This window comes from Myotis daubentonii, chromosome 1 (assembly GCF_963259705.1).
Source record: "Myotis daubentonii chromosome 1, mMyoDau2.1, whole genome shotgun sequence".
Classification (NCBI taxonomy): domain Eukaryota; kingdom Metazoa; phylum Chordata; class Mammalia; order Chiroptera; family Vespertilionidae; genus Myotis; species Myotis daubentonii.
In genome coordinates, this window is record NC_081840.1 from 37,866,554 (window position 1) to 37,886,233 (window position 19,680).

General features: G+C 46.9%; 1 protein-coding gene across 7 annotated transcripts in view; it reads right to left on the bottom strand.

Annotated features, from left to right (window-relative positions):
- The window catches only part of SAMD4A (sterile alpha motif domain containing 4A), a 216,029-nt gene extending 196,997 nt beyond the window's left edge, over positions 1-19,032 (bottom strand). The window contains exons 1-3 of one of the 7 annotated variants that reach the window (XM_059695406.1): positions 18,744-19,032; positions 17,506-17,601; positions 16,969-17,410 (exon numbers count right to left, since the gene is read on the bottom strand). In XM_059695406.1, the coding sequence (XP_059551389.1) occupies positions 16,969-17,164 (196 nt within the window). In that variant the 5' untranslated portion in view covers positions 17,165-17,410; positions 17,506-17,601; positions 18,744-19,032. Of the gene's footprint in view, positions 1-16,968; positions 17,602-17,739; positions 17,959-18,743 lie in introns of those variants that run through there. The other 6 variants (XM_059695409.1, XM_059695400.1, XM_059695424.1 and 3 more) reach the window with 6 other exon arrangements.
- Between the last annotated feature and the right edge of the window lie 648 nt (positions 19,033-19,680).

Consider the following 19,680-nt stretch of genomic DNA (forward strand, 5'->3'; position numbering starts at 1 on the left):
CAACATGTTCATATGGTCCTAATTTTGTGTATTTGTGTAAAAAATTATTTGTGTATTTATGTTAGGAAAGAAGACTCTAAATATATTCAGTAAAAATGAGAAATAGGATTATAGGTCTCACTTATGTGATTTTTCTTTTAATTTTTCTACAATAGAATTATAATTCTTTTTATAAAAATGTTGTCTTTCAAAAAACTCTTTTACCCAATTTGCTAGGACCTAATTTACACAATTTGATAAATCCTTTCAGACACAGGAGAAAGTATGTTTAATAAAAGAGACTTCGCAGAAATAGCTTTTGTGTCAGATTCTATCTCATCCACTTAATGCTCCCAGTTCTTTATATTATAATCTTATCGAGTGTAAACTTAGATGGGAACATTTATTTTAATCAGAAAACATGTTAATAGTTGTGTTGCCAAGCAATTGGGTAAAGGACAGTGACTAAAAGATCTTCTATTTCAAGTAATTAAATCATGTTAAAAGTGAAATAATAATCCAAACATAATTACCACGTTCATTCTACTGAACAAACTTTACTTTGAGTGCCTACTCTGTGCTAAGCACTGTACTGATAATTAATTTGACAGGGTCCTCTTCCATGCTTTGGACCTGAGATAAAAGGAAAAATTCAAGTCTGAAGAATTAATCTGAACAGTTGCCCCCCAAACCTCAAGCCCAGGAGAACAACAGATCCTCTGGTAAAAATTCCTCTGCCGCATAGAGATGCGCCTGGACGTTTGTTCCTTCAGCTGCTATGTCTTATCTGTAAGCTCTCCAACTCATGTACATGCAATAGACTCCACCCTAAACCCAAACCTCAACACGGAAATGCAATTCCAAAAATGAAGTCAGTCTCACACTCATAATTCCAATGATAAAATAATGCAATGCTTTCTTTGCATCAATTTCCGTAAAGCAGGCCAACCAAAGCCACCTGTTCCTTGCACAGACCCCTCTTTTAGCAGCTCAACAACAAAATAGTATAAATATTCATTCTTTATGAAATTGCTCAAAGGTCACTTTTAAAGGGAAGGTTGTCAATGGGACAGCTGGCATAGACTAGCTGAATTTAGACTCTACACCTGCATTTTAAAAGGAACTGGTAATTGAGGACATTGTAATGTACTACTATTACTACATTGGTGGGGAAATATTACTAAGTGTAATACACTTAATCCCTAAGAGCATTTTATTTGATAATTTCACTGTGAACACCAAAATCATTTAAATTCTATAAAATACTATTTGACGGAACAGCGCGCACATCTTTTCAAAAGGTTCACTGAATAATGCCAGAGTTACAAATAACCTCTTTAACCTGCTGTCGCCACAGTGGAGATTTCAGCAGCTGTCAAAATAGATTCCAGTATCCGTTCTACCCAACTGCGTTGGAAGAAGACCTTAAAACTGTCAGGAGAGTCAGGATGCAGGTAACTTAGTATTACATGTAGCCCAGCTGACTCCACCCACTACAGAGAAATGAAGAAAGCGGGAATCAGCTCAAAGAGAAAAGATAACCAAAGGGAGAAGGACAAGGAGGAGATCATGTCCAAGAACAGGTAAGTCCCAGCTCCGAGCTCAGACACATGGGTTTTGTCTAATAGGAGCTCAGAACAAACTCCTGGGAAGTCATGTCATTCATTCCCATAGCAGCGGAACACCTCCTACGTGTCACTCTCTCTACTGGGACTAGGGACACTCCGTCGTTCAGAGCAGGGTTGCCAGATCAGAGAATAAAAGTATAGAACCCCCCGTTAACTCTGACTGTGGATACACACAAATAGTTCTTGTAATGATACTAGTATCCTTATTATTCATAGTGCATCTGCAATTCACAGTTAACTGTGCATCCTATATTTTGTCTGGCAACCTACCTACTCAAGGCCCTTCCCTCTTGGAGCTAATGTTCCAGTACAGGATATCGATGTTAAAAAATAAACATTTTGAACTTTTTATTTTTAAAAAATGCACTCTCATATACATTTCACCAAGATTTACCAATTCTTAATCTTTGCCACCTTACATTGAATTAGTTGCAGACATCATGTCCCTTCACCCCAAAAGACTTCAGTATGCATCGCTTAATAATAAGGATATTTTCTGACATGACCAATGTATAATGATAACATTAAGGAAACTTAAAAAGGCTATAATATTATCCCCTATAATGGATATAGTCCACATTTAAATTTCACCAGCTGTCCCAATACTGGATCCAGTCCCAAACGCCATGCTCCACTAGGCTGTCACCTCTGTAGTTTCCTTTGCTCAGCTAACACGGTGATTACAACCCAGTGTGCTAAATGCTGAGCTGGTGGAGTGCAGAGGGGTGTGGACGAGGCACCTCCTTCTGTGTCTTCTGCCCGAGGACTGAACACCAGCTGGTGAACACCACTCACCATCTTTTAACTATTGAGGTGTTCAACAAAATACCCAAGTACTTCCTGGTGTGTGTTTTTGTTTGTTAATCCTCACCCATTGACTTTTCCTTTCTTTTTTCCTTTTAATATATTTGTATTTATTTCAGAGAGGAAGAGAAAGAGAGAGATAGAAACATCAATGATGAGAGAGAATCATTGATTGGCTGCCTCCTGCATGTCCCTAGCCCGCAACCCAGGCATGTGCCCTGACCAGGAAACAAACCGTGACCTCTTGGTTCATAGGTTGATGCTCAACCACTAAGCCACACCAGCCAGGCTGACTTTTTCTGTTTTTAGAGAATGTGAAAGGGAGGGAGACAGACAGAGAAAAACTTCGATGTGAGAGAGACAAACCAATCGGTTGCCTCCTGCATGTGCTGGACCGGGGCCTGGGACTGAGCCTGCAACCAAGGTACCTGCCATGTCTTTGACCACAATCTAACCTGCGACCCTTCAGTCTACCCAACACTCTAACCACTGAAGCAAATTGGCGAGGCAAGCATTTCCTGTCTTAACTCTGGGGGGTTTTCCCTCTCTCAGTGAGAAGTGGGGAAAGTCTTAAAGAAAACCAGCCAAAGCAATTCTGTCCTAATTATTCCTCTCTAAAATACTGCAAACTAAACAGATACACACCGCAATTATTTCCATGTAACCCACCAGCAGCTTAATATCAGAATCACACATGAGGTTCAAGTTTGACCTTCCAGATCACACTTTCAATATTTTAACTGTGCTCAGATCATCTGCAAATACCACAATAAAGTGGAAAATCTGCAAATTCAAACACAAAAAGAAAATGTGAAAATAGGGAGGTTTTGTTAAAGACAAACAAACAAGCAAGAACAATGACGAAAAACCATTCTCCTTTTCCAACTTGTTCAATGAAAGGTAAAGGTGGAAATAATATTGAAGAATAAAAAGCAAAGCATAATTACTTTCTTGTTTAGCTGAGGCATGCAAAAATACTCAAAGGTTTCCCACTGAATGGTCTTAAGCTGGATAATAACGTTTATGAAGTTACCTCTTTAATAATGAAAGTTTAAAGACTTCATTATCACACATTTTTTAAAGAATCCAGACCTGCCGGTTTATGTAGGGAACCCCTATGGCATGCTTTCACTGGCTCCGTGAACACTCATACTGGAGTATTTGCAGGCAGAGGGGTACAGTGGTCGCAACACAGAATTTTGTGTCACTTTCCCCAAAGGAATTCTTTAGCACTGACATCTGAGTTCTTCCTACCCAAAGAAAGTGCCCTCAGTGATCTAATCAATTAAAAGGATGAAAGTGGACACAAAATGAACTTTGACAAATTACAGCCAAGCCTGCCTGTGGGGACTCTCCACCCCACAGCTGCAAGTCCCGGCTGACTCATCAGATCCAGGCCTCGGCCCAGGCCCAGAGAACCAAGTGCTATTTCAGCTCTTGTGAATGAGCAAAAAGCTCTGAAAAAGAAGCCATGGTTATCTTTTCCTGGACCTTTTAAACACCCACATCCCTGAATGTTTCCCCCTACTGTTTCAGTTGTTCATTCGAGAATAATGTCACCCTGCATTTATACCACATGATGCAGCTTACAAAGTACTTTACACATATACAGGATCCCACTTCGTCCTGGTAACAGCTCTGTGACTTTTGCAGGGTGACTCCATTTCACAGATGAGGAAACAGAGGCTCTTGAGAGTTTAAATCATTTTTAAAAGGTGACACACTTCTAAGTGAGGATGCCAAGACCCCAGCCCCACTCTTCCATACAGCACTGAAAAGTAACAGAATCTAGGCTATTGGTTTTATAAACAGCTGGATGGTTGAAATAAAGTGAGCATGATTTAGATCCTTCATGCAATAATCTAAAAAAAAAAAAAGTAACAGAATCTATTTCTCACATCTGGCCTTTATCACACACCTCTTGGTAACAGCACTAGGATTATCATCTTGTCCTGTTCTACTATGAAATCTTTATGCACTGAGGTGTTTTGTTTTGTTTTTTCACAACCAAGATGTAAACCCCTTGTGGATTAGGGTGATGAGTTAAATTTCTCTGTACTCATTCATCCATTCTTTCAAAGAAAGCATGCTGAGATCACCTATGAGCCAGGAACAGTATGAAGTTCTGGAGGACCAAAGTGATGAGGACATAGACTAGTCTGGAAGGCAAAGGATGACGGCGCCTGGCACTGTGACCATGTCTGCAGGGCGCCACCGAGCCTGCGGGGTCAGAACACCCTCTGGAGGGGTTGCAGTTGGCCCACCACACCAGGCAGATGAACACCCGGGAAGGAACCGCTTCAACAGCCTGAGAGTGGAGTCCCTCCCACCAGCCAGGGGCAGTCATGAATGACTCCTAGTTCTCCGCTGGGATTCAGGGTAACTCCAGAGTGGCTGAGTCAGATTCCACATAAATCAAGAGGCCGTTACTGGAACTGTGATTAAAACCTGCCAAAATAAAGTCAAGCCTCCCTACACTACACGACAATTTCAAAATATAAGCGGTAATCATCTTCCAATAAAAACAAATCTGCACTTTAGTGTGAGTGAAGAATCACACAAAAAGGAGGGGGTGGTCTGGAAAACCCTTTGAGGAGATCATCCTGATAAATCCTGCCTTTGACGTTCAGGAAAGTAGAGCTTCACTCATGCCCAGCACAAATAAGTATTCAATATGGTGACCGCGTTGGCCAAGTCAACCATGGAAGTATTAACACATCTATGTCACAGACGGTTGGGAAGCGACTGAGGGTATAACACCAGCCCTTTCCCTACAAGCAGGTACCCTAGCTGACCCCAGTCTTCTCAAATCTTCAACAGAGGTGCTGTAGTAGGTAAGGTCTCCTCTACCTCCTTAATTTCATGCTGCTAGAAAATGAAATTAGAAGAATTCACTCTTTACTCTTACGCCAGCTACAACCAATCTTCATAATCCCCCGCCCCTCCATTTACAAACAATGGGAAAGTTTGTTTTCATCTGCAGCCCTCAAGTTGGGGCTTTGCCCAATTCTAGATCCTAAGGAGATCCTGACCCTGACATCAATCGCTAGTGTGTCCACGTCAAGGATACTATGAGCTATTAGGTAACACATTCCTCATTCTTTCCTCTCTACAGGTTGTAAAGCCTGTTTCCTTCCCCAAGTCCTGCCCGATCATGCAGAGGCAGCGGAAGCCTCCGTTCCTTGAGTCTCCCTCACAGGAAGGGAAATGTTTGAATCAATGCTTTCACTTAATTTAAAAAAAAAAGAAGAAGAAGAAGAAGACGCCAGTATAAGAAAGAAGCCAAGCCATATCGAGCTTCACAGGATTAAAATCTGATAAATAAGATGCACATTAAAATGGACAAGCTGCAAAGAGTTCTTCCAAGACCAACTTTATAAAATGTTAGAGTGAAACATATTAAAACTGCCATTAAATATCCATAAGGACTTTTCTTTTAAATGCCAACATTTTCATTTACCTAAGAGCTGGAAGTGATCTGCAGCATTCATATGGTGGTAAGGGTTCAACACAGAGACACCCTGGTGAGCTTAACACATTTCCAACCACTCTCAACCTAAGTCTGCTCATCTGTAAAATGGAGATAATATCTACTTGTGGGATTTATATAATTTAGAAACCAGTTATGAAGCATTTACTATGTGCAAAAGTCTGAGTAGTAATAAGCACATTTTCTAATTATTGTATTTAATGTTCACAACCATTCGTTCTGCTTCTTTGTGTCATTCACCTATTTAATAACTGGAGATAACAGTTGTGTGTATGTGCAGGTATCAGCACAGGGACTGACACTCATAATGTGCTAAAGAAAGAAAGAAAAGGCAGTTACTACCATACAAAGAATATCCCATGGCCACTTTTAGAACTACATGGAGGGAACAAAAGGATTCAGAGATATAGACTGCAATTATGAGTTACCTTTGCTAATAAATGACTGATACTCAGGGCTTATCACTGCTGTTGGATGACCAAAAGAAGCAAGATTCAGTTTACATCTTTTCTTTAATATCTCTGTGTGTGTGTGTGTGTGTGTGTGTGTGTTTTGTTTGTTTCTTTGATTTTTATTTCAGAGAGGAAGGGAGAGGGAAAGAGAGAGAGAAACATCAATGATGAGAGAGAATCATTGATCTGCTACCCCCTGCACGCCCCCTACTGGGGATCCAGCCCGCAACCTGGGCATGTGCCCTTGACTGGAATTGAACCCGGGACCCTTCAGTCCGCAGGCCGATGCTCTATCCACTGAGCCCAAACCAGCTAGGGCTACATCTTTTCTTAAACGTGCTGGCCCTACTCATCATGTTGACTTAGCCTCACCTCACTGCCTACTTCAAAAAAGTACAGAAAATCACTCTGCCAGTAAAATGTATTTCTTAAAACCTGTGCCCAAACAGGCCATGACATACAGGAGGAATACACTGGAAATAATTTGAAGAACACTTTTAAGACCACCCTTATTCATTCACTCACACTGTCCCCAAAAGTTCTGTTTTATTATCTTCACTAGAGGCCCAGTGCACAAAAATTTGTGCACTGGTGGTGGGGGGGGGGGCAGATGCCCCTCAGCCCGACCTGTGCCCTCTCACAGTCTGGGACCCCTCGGGAGATAACCACCTGCTGGCTTAGGCCTGCTCCCAGGTGGTAGATGGCAGGTCTGATCTCGCGGTGCCTGCCCCGCTTACCCGGGTCGCAGATGGCAGGCCCAAATGGCAGAAGGGCGGGCGGCCGATCACGCTGCCCCGCCCCACCCTGCCTCCCCAGGTCGCCCACGGCAGGCCCGGATGGCGGCAGGCAGGTGGTGGATCGCATTGTCCCGCCCCGCCTGCAGTATGTAAATTTAACGGCCATCTTTGTTGGGTTAATTTGCATACTCTTCTGATTGGCTGATGGGCGTAGCGAAGGTACGGTCAATTAGCATCTTTGTCTTTTATTAGTGTAGATTCCTGTTTCAGAGAAGTCATAGAATCTTAAGGTTAGGAGGTACTTTGGAGGTCATCCAAGAGGTCACAGCTTTTTTTCCAAAGGAACTCACACTGAATTCCCCCAGTGGAGAGGCATGTGGAGTGGTTCTTGGGTGAGACTGCTTGTTTCCTCCCTGACCGCCTCATCACAGGGTGATTGGGATGAGTAAATGGGATAATATATACAAAGAATTCACGAAGCTGCCTGCCACAAAGCAGGTGCTCAGTGAACAGGAGCCAGACTTGTTTGGAAGGAGCAGTCTGGGCCCTGCACAGTGCTAAATGCCCGTCCGCCTCTGGTGAACCCCAAGCCACTGCTGCAAAACAGCTTATGCCATTGTTTAGGAACTCTAATCACTGAAGTTTTTCTTTACCTTCAGCTAGTATTGCAGCTTCCACACGCTGCCCTCTACATGGATACAGAATTGAACCCCTCAACTCCAAGCCAACCTTCCCAAGGGACCAATGATAGCTGTCCTGTTCTCCATTCATCTTTTTCTCCCACCGAAATGTCCCCCTGGTCCTCAAGTGGACCACCATGCTCTTTCCTCTGGCCACATCCTGGCTTGTCCATCTTCCTCAAAGCGCATACCCAGACTCAAAGGCCAGACCCTATATTGTATTATTATTTGCAGCAGAAGACCTGTTCTGAATATATTATTATATAGTGTAGCATCTATCTAATGTATTATTAAAGGTTTGAGTGGCTTTGGGGGCAACCGCATTATGACATGATTCATTCTAAGCTCTGAGTCTACCAAAAGCCAGAAGTCCTGTTCATGCATGCTCCTACTGAACCATGTCTCCGCTAAGTGAGGTCTAGGGGATGCAATAGTGGTTTAATAGTCATCTTGTCATATTAAAAATACTATTTTGGATCATAACTCTGTCATCAGCCCTCAGCTACACCTTCTCAGCCCAGCTCACACTGCAGCCCTTGCTGTGGCCACTGGCTTCCAGCAGGTATAACCTGACAGCATCCCGCCTCGGTTGTCCCACATCTCTCTAGCTTTCTGCCTTCCACAGTGCGGGACACAGTGGAAAGGCTCAGCCTTGCAAACCTGCAAGTGCAGGGCCTGAGCATCCTGGGAAACCCTTGGCCAAGGTCAGAGGGAGCCTGTGGCTAAACGCCACCTCGCCTGTCCCTCGCCACAGTCCACAGGCTCCTTCCTCCCGTTTCTCTCCTCCCTGCCCCTTTCCTATCCCCTGGGTCAGTGCCCAAGGTAAACTACCTGCATGTCAGGCCTTGCCTCAGACTCTGATTTCTTGGAGACTCCAGGCTGTCACACATCAATATGAATGATGATGTCGAACACGTGAGCCCCGAGCAAAGCACCAAAGACCTTCCTCAGGGCTAACAGTCGCCAAAGCCGGGCCTGTCAGCCACCAAAACCACTCTAATGCCATGGAACACCATGGAACTAGACTCTCCTGCAGCCCCCATGTCTCCATTTTACTCATCAGGAAATAGGGGATGCCTATCTGAATTTCCGTGGTCTGCCCACAAACAGAAGCCTCTCTGTGCATGCTGTCTCCCTTCCTTCCCACATCAACAAAGAAGTGACATTCGTTCTCCATGAACCATCCTTCCTATTCTTAGGAAAACCCGGCTTCTTCCTATTTCCTTGTCCAAATACTAGCAAATGCAGTTTTAAAGACTCTTCTGGTATCTTAACCAGGACGGTGTTAACCTCCCAGGTTCCTACTAGGTACAGACCTACTTTCCCCTCCTTTTTTCTTTTTCATACTGAGACAACGTTCTCTCTGGAGGCTTCAGGGGGCGCCCCTGATCCTTTATGACTCCTCAGAAATTCAGAAGTGGATCAGCACTATCATTCTAGTCACACATGTAAGTCACATCGTTGGTGCCTGCACTCACACAGATCAGCGTGTACAGGCAAAGTCAACGCTCTCTGTGTATCTGAGCTGCACACACAAGCACTGGCATTCCACTGGAAGATAGATACGCCGCTTCAGAAATTCCGATGATTGTGCCTATGGGAGTGTGCTGGGGAAGTAGGAAGAGATCTCTCCCATCCGGCCTCTGGAATGAACATTCCTGCTCTTTCCAGCTCAACTTTACAGTCCATAGCATCAGCAAAAAGTAAAATAAAATAAAAATAAATTTTCCTGGAGCCTGATTTTCCGTGGGAGGCTGACCATTAGAATGCCTGGAAATTCCAGCAGGGACACATCCAAAAAGCTTGGGGAAATGCTGCAACAGGAGCCAGCTCTGCCTTCCTCCAACCCGGACTCCGCTCAGGCTGGGAGAAGCTGTGAGAGACAGTTTGAATGTCTCTGGGCCTGAGGAAACCACAGACTTAGGCCAGAGATTTTCAAACTGCTCTCCCTGGAGTTAGGTTTGGGAGGTGGAAATGGGGTGGGGGTGAGGGGCGGCTACCATCCACTTCCTGTAAGCTTTCAGGTGAGGTTTCATTTGCAAACAAAAATCTTCTGGTATGCGTTCTTAAAACTTGAAAGGTGGTGCACCAATGACCTCCAGGTTCCCTTCCTCCCCAGTAGTCCACGATCTTTCTACTCAAAGTGTGTCCACAGACAGCACAGCACCACCTGGGAGTTCATTACCAGTGCAGGTGCTCGGGCCTCCCCTACCCAGATCTCCTCTATATGAGTTCTAGGTTAAGCAAGATCCCCAAGTGATTACATATACAGTAAATGTTGAGAACTAGTCTAAAACACTTTTATCTTTCCCTGTGTTTTAGATGTTCCTGGTTAACACTAGTTCTAATACAAAAGTATTTTACTGTGAGTAAAGAGAACTATTACTAAGTCTCCTAATTTTATGGATACTTAAGAGGACTCAAAATATTGGGTAAGCAAAAATTTTTGTGTTCCTACCTTTAAATATTAGAAATCAAAGCAGTGTTTAAATGTTTCCTTCTTCCATTCAAGAAATCATTCCTTATGGACAACATGCATCATGCTCCCCTCACTCTAACATACTCAAACTCATCCTTCAGAGGTCCAGGAAACCTGCCCCTAACACGGTCCATGCACCAAGCCCCCTATATGTGTGGTTTCCTTAGTGAAACTCACTTTAAAAGTGCTAAAAAGGCAAGAACTTGCAAGTCATAAAGCACCATTTCAAATGACACACTCAAGTTTACTTCTACCATGCATTACTTCTTGAACTACCCAACCCATCCTGTTCTCTCCCTTCCCCTCACTCCAGTATTGTTCTCTCATCAAAACCATAGCATTTAGCAACTACTTATGGTCAAATCTCTCTCTCTCTCTCTCTCTCTCTCTCTCTCTCTCTCTCTCTCTCTCACACACACACACACACACTCTCACACACACACACACACACATATGGGGTAGGGGTGGGGGTGGTTTGTTTTACCTCCACAGCTCGAGTGTAAGCTCCTTGAGAAGAATCATTGCACCAGCTTCACCTACGGACACAGTACCCAGCTCTCTGCTGGTGTACTTGGCGAATATGAACTTGGTCCCACAGTTTCGTACTACATACTCTGTGCCAGGTACAATTTAATGGTATGTGTTATCTACTGTGTAAAAGAAACCACTGAATCATTTGACTGATTTTCTCCCTAGTAAACCAAGACAAGGAGCAGTGTATTAAAATATTGATACACAGAGTGGGAACAAAACCCTAGAACTAGCTTATGAGTCCCAAGGAATGACATGTTCTGCACCAGGCTAGTTCCTCAGAACTCCAAGCTGGCTCTTGGGCTACAACCTTCAGAGTAAAGCCCAAGTCATGCTGAGAAAGAAAGCTTGACTCCTGTTCTGGAAATTCTGCTTTGTTTGGGAGATTCCTGCCTCACACAGCTTCCTTGGAAGCAAAAAATAGCTCATAGGAGACATCTAATTCTGCATCTTAATCTACATGAATTGGATGAACTCAGTAAGGCCTTGGAATGATTACAAGGGATGGAAAGAAAGGAATGAGCAAAAAACTTCAAGTAGTAATTATATTTTTAAAAGAAAAAAGATTTATATGAGCACCACACCTTTCCTAGAAAATGAGTTACACAAGGCACTTTGCTCATGGATGAAAACCTCCCAATTTCTCCAGGTCAAGAAGGAGAAATATTTTCTCTTCTCTCGTGTTGCCAATTCTCTTTAGAATTGCACTTCTACAGGATATGCTTTGGAGTCTTCAGTTATTTCTCAGTCCTTCCGACTCTCATTTCACCCTCATTTGTTTGTTTAAACATAAATAAACCAATCTGATTGCTGTTAAGTTTGTCTGCCGTTTACTTGCTTTGATGGGACCTGCTTATAACACACTCAGTTGCTGAAGCCCTTGAACACCCAAGCTAAACAATCAAATCCAAGTTATTTGCAACAAAGAGTATGGATGTGTTTGAGCAACCCAAAGAAAATTACCTCGCCCTAAGTAAAAAGTGTTTCAGGTACAAAGTCCCAATATATTTCATTCAACAAAATAATTTCCTCTTTTCACTTTCACCAACTGAAGGGGAAAAAAATGTTGACAGGTAATTTAGGAAAACTGGGTCAATGCTGCATTTTTTTTAGAACCCGACATGATAGAGAACAGCAAAGCTACAATGCAGAAGGTGGAGCAAAGTAGGTTCATACCTTTTCAGGGTTCAAGCCCTCCCCCATCTCTCTTTGATAATCTTTAAAGAAAAAGATCTCCTACCATTTAAGCCAGAGGTCCTCAAACTTTTTAAACAGGGGGCCAGTTCACTGTCCCTCAGACATTCCACACATGCGCACTGCGGGCCCGGGACCAGTCGGCTGCTAAGCAGGACAGGCAGTGGCGGCAAAAACACCCGGCGGGCTGGATAAAAGTTTTCGGCGGGCCGTAGTTTGAGGACCCCTGATTTAAGCAAACATTTTAATATAAATTCTAGATTCATCAGAGGCAATATTAAACCTGGGGAATAGAATAGGTCATCATTGATGATTAATAAGTAACTTCTGGACAATAACACCGTTTGATTAGCTCCATTTTACAGATGACAAAATGGAGGCTCAGAAATTGACTCCTGTAGATATAAATAAATGGCCACCTGGACAATTATTTTCTTTTCCTCTCCATCTCAATCCTTTCTTCTTCCCCCATACATCAATGCTGACAGTAACAAAGCTACCCTGAGCTCATGATGCCACCAGGTGGCCAAAATGGAACCTGTCTGACCCAAATTGCCTTACTTCTTCCATTTTTGCTTCTCAGAAGATCATGCATATATATACAGGAATTCTCTTTCTCCAGAGTGTACACACACACACACACACACACACACACACACACACACACTTCATCTTTAAACTCCTTTTCAAAAAGTCTTCTTGGGTTTTCTATCATCTCTGCAGGGTTAAATCCAAACACCTTAGCTGACAAAGTCCTGCATACCCATAGCTTCTGTTATAACTTCTGCCTCTTCGAGCTCATTCTACACTCTTTCTAGGTACCCTAAACTCACCATTTCCTGCACACTACTGGGCCTTTTCATAAAGCAGTATTTTTATAAATATGATCCTTTCTGCTTATAAAACACCTTCATGACTGTTCTCTATAATCCTTTTTACATATTGAACCAACTCCTACTCACCCTTCAAAACTCAACTCAAACATATGTCTTCTTCAATGAAGTCTTCCTTGACTCTGCCAGGCAATTAGCTTCTAGTCTAGGTTCACAGTGGGTGTGTAGAACCACTGCCCCCACCCATATCTATGCTTGAGCACCCATGATATTGTGTACCAGACACTGGACTATATAGTCAGTTACCTTTGTATTCCCACTTCATAACACAGGGCTAGGAAAATAGTTAGAAAATGCATGTGGAATGAATAAATCAAAGTAAGTACTACAAACAACATCTTACCCAGCATCATTAGGAAAATCTCTATTCTTCTGCTTTCCTTTTATTCCTTTGTGATTTAAAAATGCAGCTCAGGGTATGGCATACTTACACTATGAAAATTAAAAACCATAAAAATTATAGAGCCAACATCTTCACCCTCTAATGAGAGTAAATACGCCCACAAGTCATTTGTAATTGTCAAGCACCACCATTTCAGAGAATACTTTCTCCTGTATTTACTTGTAAGTAAAGCGACCATCTTTTTGCCCCTTACTTACTGCAAACATATGCAATATCTCCACAAGACATACACTGTTTTGTGAGTTAATAAGTTGCTGTGGATTCACTTGCAAATCTCCATTTATTACACTACTTCCATTGGAAAATATATTTCAAATCCAAATGATAAAAGTCAGAAATAAACAATGCCACACAACCTATTTTTTTCTTTGGGAAATGGCAGGTAACGCCTGTGGGTTCCATTTTTGCCATTTTGAAGTATTGAATGAAATATCAGCTCCAGAAACAGTCATCTACAAACTGAGACTGGCTAGAAGTCTCAATGTTAACCTGGGCTGGTGGCTGAAGGGTACTTATCTAAGGGCATGAGGCTTCTGGAAACAAACCTCTCCTTAAAGAGCTGATCGTGACACTCATAAATCCACAGGAATGGACTCAACCTTTTTTTTTTTAAGTCTCAGATGGCCATGAATCTGAGGCAAAGACTGAACCAGTGAAGCACTAGATTCTCAATAAATGCTAATTTAAGAGAATGAAAAGTTAATATCAAAATACATCCCGCAGATTTCAAATCAACTAGGTTCAATGTGAAAGGCTCTATTTAAAGTCAGTCCTGGAGAAAACAGAGCCAAGTTCATACTATTACTTACCTATTACTACTTTTTTTTAATTATCCTGCAATCAAGCCCCAGATATGAATTTGATCCCCATTCACCACATTTTAAAATCTCTCATTACCAGAAGAAATACGTGTGCTTGTTGAATTGATGATTACAACATAAAGTGATACACGATGATTTTGGTATAGGACACCTCAGCCAGCCAATGAATGAGTCATTTATACACAAGCCTAGTTTTCTGAATGGCTAAGAGCTTTACAGAATGAAACAGCTCGGGAGGTCAATTATCTTGAGTGTCAATATTTCCAAAGTTTATGACCTTCTATTTTCTTCCCTTCTCAAAGAGCGCATTTAAAAATGTATCCATCCCTTTGGTAGTTCACTCTCATTAATGGTAAACAGCAATTACTGATTTATGTTATCATAGAGTAATGCCCGCAGGGTCCTACTCTAACATTCCCAAAACTTTCGGGGCTTTTGCCCTGAAAATTTTTGTCTCTTCCCTGGTTGTCAAGCTGTCAGGGATCACTTTCCACTCCTGGTTACAGCAGCTGCTCACCTCGTTCTCAATGTGCTAACCATAATATGCAATAGATTATTATTCAAAAAATTTTAATGTTAGGATTGTTGTCTAAAATAAGAGTAATTATGTTCCTAGACAGGGTCTGAACTATTCTCCCGGACATGATGCCATCTATTCTGGTTGCTGAGCGGGCATTTTTGCCCCTTTCCTCGTTCTTGGCGAGGTTCCAATGTCGGTAAGAGAGCAGCACTCCACACTCAGGTATGTATAACACATCTTGATGCTCTTTGTGGTCCCCACGCTGCAGAAGTAGAGCAAACCATCACACGACCTCACTAATGATTTATGTGCTGGCCACACAACATACCAAGTACAAAGGTTTCCAAGGAAGCAAACTGTCCAGGTTGAAAGGATAATCCGGAAACTGGAAAATGGTCCCTATCTTACATAACAGGTCTAGAGGCTGTAGGTCTATAGCACTTAGCAGCATGAACAGGTAGGTGTCTTACACAAATAAGTATGGGGGAAATTTTTTGAGGGGAAAAAAACCACTAAATGACATACTGATTCACAGAAGGTCAACATTTTCTTGGCTTATTAAATTACAAGATTGTTAAGTAAGCAACTTCTTTTTAATACCATATGTTTTAAATACCTCCCTTTCTAAACCGCTGCTCTATTGGGAAAAGTCTTCTTTACTCAGAAGGAAAAAATGTTGCTCTAACATTTGAGTAACCGAAAGATTAATTATCATTTTTAAACAGTCCCTACAAGCACTGGAGTCAAGCGTTCAACAGAAATGACTGTACATCAATCCTGTGCATTCCACCAGACACTAAAGTTTATATAACCTTGTTTGTCAACCCGAGAAAGCAAACTCAAGCAGGTAAACCAGGCTACCCTGTCACGTTAAGGATGGGAATAAAGACAGTGGACATCACTTAACCTAGTTATGCTCCCACACCCTTATGAAGGAGGCTGGCCTTTTAGCTATTTATAAATGTGGGGCTGAGCAAAGGGACCCTGCCACCACCACCCTGTGCCTAACATGGCAGGCTGTTGGGCTCCAGTGAATCCCAGGAGGCCTGTGGGATCCCCCTCAGTTTGCCCCCCATCCTTGGCAACAGGAGATCCTCGGGGTGCAGTCCTGTCTGCTCAGGAAAGGGACTGTGAGGATTTCCAGTGGTCACTTCCAGCCTGTGATTCTATATATGGAAACATCCCATCCTGGTGTTTGCAGCATCATGAGCACCACACCAGGGAGGAGAAGTAAGGTGGAGGCCAGCTCCCCTCTTGCTGCCCCGATACACTCATTTTCGTGTCTCCCAGGCCCTGCAGTCCTGGACTGGACCTTGTCATCAAATGGCAGCCCAGGCCTCTGCTGAGGCGGGCAGGCTAGCGGCCCTAACATGGAACAGCTGGAAGAGGACCCTGCATTCTTTTCTCTGCATAAACACTGGGGGCTCTGTTCACCCTCCTGCTGCAGCATGAACGGAAGAATTTCCCCTATCCAAAATTATAAGCAACAGACCTTTTCCCCATCCCCCATCCAAACCACCACCACCTCCCCCCCCCAACACACACACCCCAGGATATCATTTCATTCTGTCACCACCCATGCTAGCAAACAGCAAATCGCTGGACCCTTCGTGTACATCCACTTTCTATACTAGTTGAGGTGCCTGTAAAATACTAGCAGGGTAATACGAAGCAATTCTGTTCTATTCAGGAAAGTTTCCTAAGAAAAAGCAGCAAGAACTCTGATTCATGCCTGCTGTCAGGCATCTACAAGATGCATATCCATATGGATAGCGTCAGCATAGAGTAGCAGACCCAAAGAGCATATGAACTGCAAGTATTATTTTAATAGTCGGTAGCATCACCTACATATTATTCAGAAGACGGAGCTCTAAAACTGTACTCCCCGTGGGGGGAAATTAATAACAGCATTAGATTTTCATGGATTGCTCAGACAGCCTAATCAAAGCTTGCCTTCCAAAGGGCAGGGGTCCCGGGCTGCCTCGTGTGTTGCTGAAACCCACAGAGCCACGTTGCCCAAACCAAGAAGAAAAAAAGCCCAGAAAATCCAGACTCTACGTGACCTGACTTACTTATTTCCCAGGAAACTGCATGAGGGAAAAATCAATCATTCATGCTACCGTGGCTACCACACGGAATGGACTGAAGGAGTTGACCGTGGCCACCAACCCTAAGCGGCCAGCGGAGGTGAGTGGGCGGCAGGGGCGGGGACGCGGAAGAGGTGGAGAGGCCAAGGGCCCGGGGGACAGCGCGGACCGTGTCCCCGCGGAACCGCGGCCGGGGGCGGGGCCTGGGCCCGAGGCTGGGAAGGGGGCGGAGGGGGGGGGCCGGCGGGACGCGGGCGGCCCCGCACTTACCCGGGCTGTTGGCCTCGCCCTCCAGGACGTGCAGCTCCGCGCAGTCGGCCAGCGAGTGCTCCAGGCAGAGCTGGAGGAAGCGGGCCTGGGTCTGGCTCACGCGCTTGAGCAGCGACAGCAGCGCAACAGTCTGCTCGCACTCGTTCCAGCCCTTAAACCAACCCGCCAGCACCCCGACCTGGTCGCGAAACATCATGGTTAGGGGGCGGCCCTCTGTCTACGAAGCCCCTCGGAGCCCCAGCCCGGCCCGCCCGCCCCAAAGTTTGGCGGAGCCGCAGCCCCGCGGCCGCCGGAGGCGCGTTCCGGTTCCAAGGTGGCTCTGGCGCTCGGACGCTGCAGGTACTGCCTCGGCGGCTGCCTTTCTCGTCTGGTTTCAGTTACGTTCCGGTGGTTCTGGCTGATTTCCCCAGAGATGATGACAGACAGTAGCACGGAAATGTTTCTTTTTTTAAAAAAAAAATATAACGATTTAAAAAAAAAATCCCCACAAGGCACACAAACTGAATGAAGAATGCTCTCTTCCCTCCCCCTTCTCACGGCTTCAGGATGGTGATTTCCGGCGTCCCGGGGTCTCTTTCCCGCTGGGCGGCAGCTCGGACCCTTTACACCCGCATTCCCGAGCGGCGATCACCACTGGAAGGAGAGAAAGGGCTGCAGTGAGACCTCGGCCGGCGAGGGAGCACGCCTGGGAAACGAGTGCATCAGGGGGTGGGGACGGGGGGCGCCCCGCGAGGGGTTCGGTCCCCCCAAATCCGGCCGCCCCCTCCGCACCCGGATGCGGGAGACGAGCTATTCCCGCTCTGAGAAGGGCAAGAAGCCTCCTTCCCAGGTGCGGGAGGAGACCCCACGGCTTCCTGTTGCTGCCGCTGCGAACGGCTGGTGCTCCCCACACACCCCACCCGGGGTGGCCTCGGGGCTGGTGCGAACGCCAGCACCAGCAACAGATTTTCCTCGCGCAGAAAACTTGCAATGCGGCTGCGAGGGGCGCGGGGGTGGGGGCTAATGCAAAGCGGAGGCGGAGGCAGCCGCAGCCCGAGTTCCTTCCTCCTCCTCCTCCTCCTCCTCCTCCCAGAGAAGCAGCCGAGCGGCTGCAGCTCCATCTACAGCAACAGCCAGCATCTCCACCGCCAGGCGCCCCTCTGGATTTAGGCCGTGAGCAGCCAAGGCAGCAGCTCGAGACAAAAATAAACTCTCCCCACCCAAAGCTCCTCGCCCAGCGGGCGGAGGCGCAGCCGGAGCCCGGCTCCCCCGCGCCTCGCCGCTCCAGCCCACAGGGAGGTCTCCGGGGCCTGCGGTGCCCAGAGCGATCAGATGTGTGCGTGCCTGTGTGCGTGTGTAAGTGTGTGCACGCGCGTGTGTGCTTTAGGCATCCTGCTCCGCCGCCTCCTACGGGCGGGTCTGTCCGGCCCAGCGCCTGGTCCGCGCGTCCCGGGCGGCACGGCCCCGAGCGCACGCCGAGCGTGGAGACCGCGCGGGTCCACAGCACTTCTTACCCCGCGGGCAGGGCGGCTCCGAGGCCTCGGCACACGCCGCCTCCCCTCCCCAGGACCTCAAACAAAGTTCGGCTTCTGGGGCTCCCCCGGCCTCTCACTGTCGGGGTGGCCGCCGCCGGCAAAGAGGGGAGCCCAGCGGCTCAGCCCTCGAAGAGGCGGCTCTCTCCCAGCATCCCGCTTCCCGGGCCCCAGAACTTATCTAGCGGAGAGGGACGTCCCCCGGGAAGGGGACCCAGTGGCCCGCGGGTCCCCTGCGGGGGGCGGAAGGAAAGGGGCGCTCACCTCGGCGCGGCTCATCCCGGCGGCTCGGGGCCCCGCGCGCGGGTCCGGGCCCGCGGCGGCTGTCAGCGGGGTTGGGGGCGCCCGGAGCCCGGGCTGCGGGCCATGCCGTCGGGGCGGGCGGCGCTGGGAGAGTGCGGCGCTGCGAGTCCCGGCCGCTGCCGCCACCGCTGTCTCCAGTGTCGGCTCGCGGAGGACTGAGCCGCCCAAGCCGGAGCTCCCCACATGCTACTGATTAACATACACCATTACATCATGGGCTTGGCAGGGAGCGCCCGCGGGGGGAGAGGAACCCGGGCGGCGGCGGCGGCAGGCAGGGGGAGTCGGGGGAGGATCCCGGACCCGGCCCGCCACAGGAGGGGGGGGCAGCCGGGGGGGGGGGAGCGGATTCCTAAGTGGGGACCAGGAAAGGGGAGGGGAGCGCAGTGGGAGGAGCCAGATGGCGCGGAGGGGTCGAGTTGGGAGAACCGCCGCGCGGACGGAAGAAGTTTGGGGAAGGGGAGGGGGACGAATGAATTCCTCACCGCGGCCGCCTGCGGGTTCTGGGTTCGGGGGATTGGGGCGCTGGAGTCGCCTGAGCGCGGGTAGGGGCGGTGCTGTCACCGGCTGCTCGTCCTGGGGAATGTGGTTCGCCTACCCTAGTGACCCCTCGGCCTGCCTGGGGCCCCGGGTGGCAGAGCGGCTGGGTCCGCAGGCGGTGGAGAACTGAGGCCACTGCGGCTGGGGGCGTGGACGGGTTCGGGGGTCGCAGACGCGAAGGGCGGAGGAGGCCGAGGGGCGGTACGCAGAGCTGGACGTGCCCGGGCGCCAGGCTCTGTGGGTCCCTTGTTGGAGGAGCCCAAAGAACGCCTGGTCCGATCGTCCCCCGCCGGGTCGGGCTTTGGAGGACCTCTGCTCCTGTCGGCAGCCCCGCGTCCGGCCCCGCGCCCCTCTCGGGCCT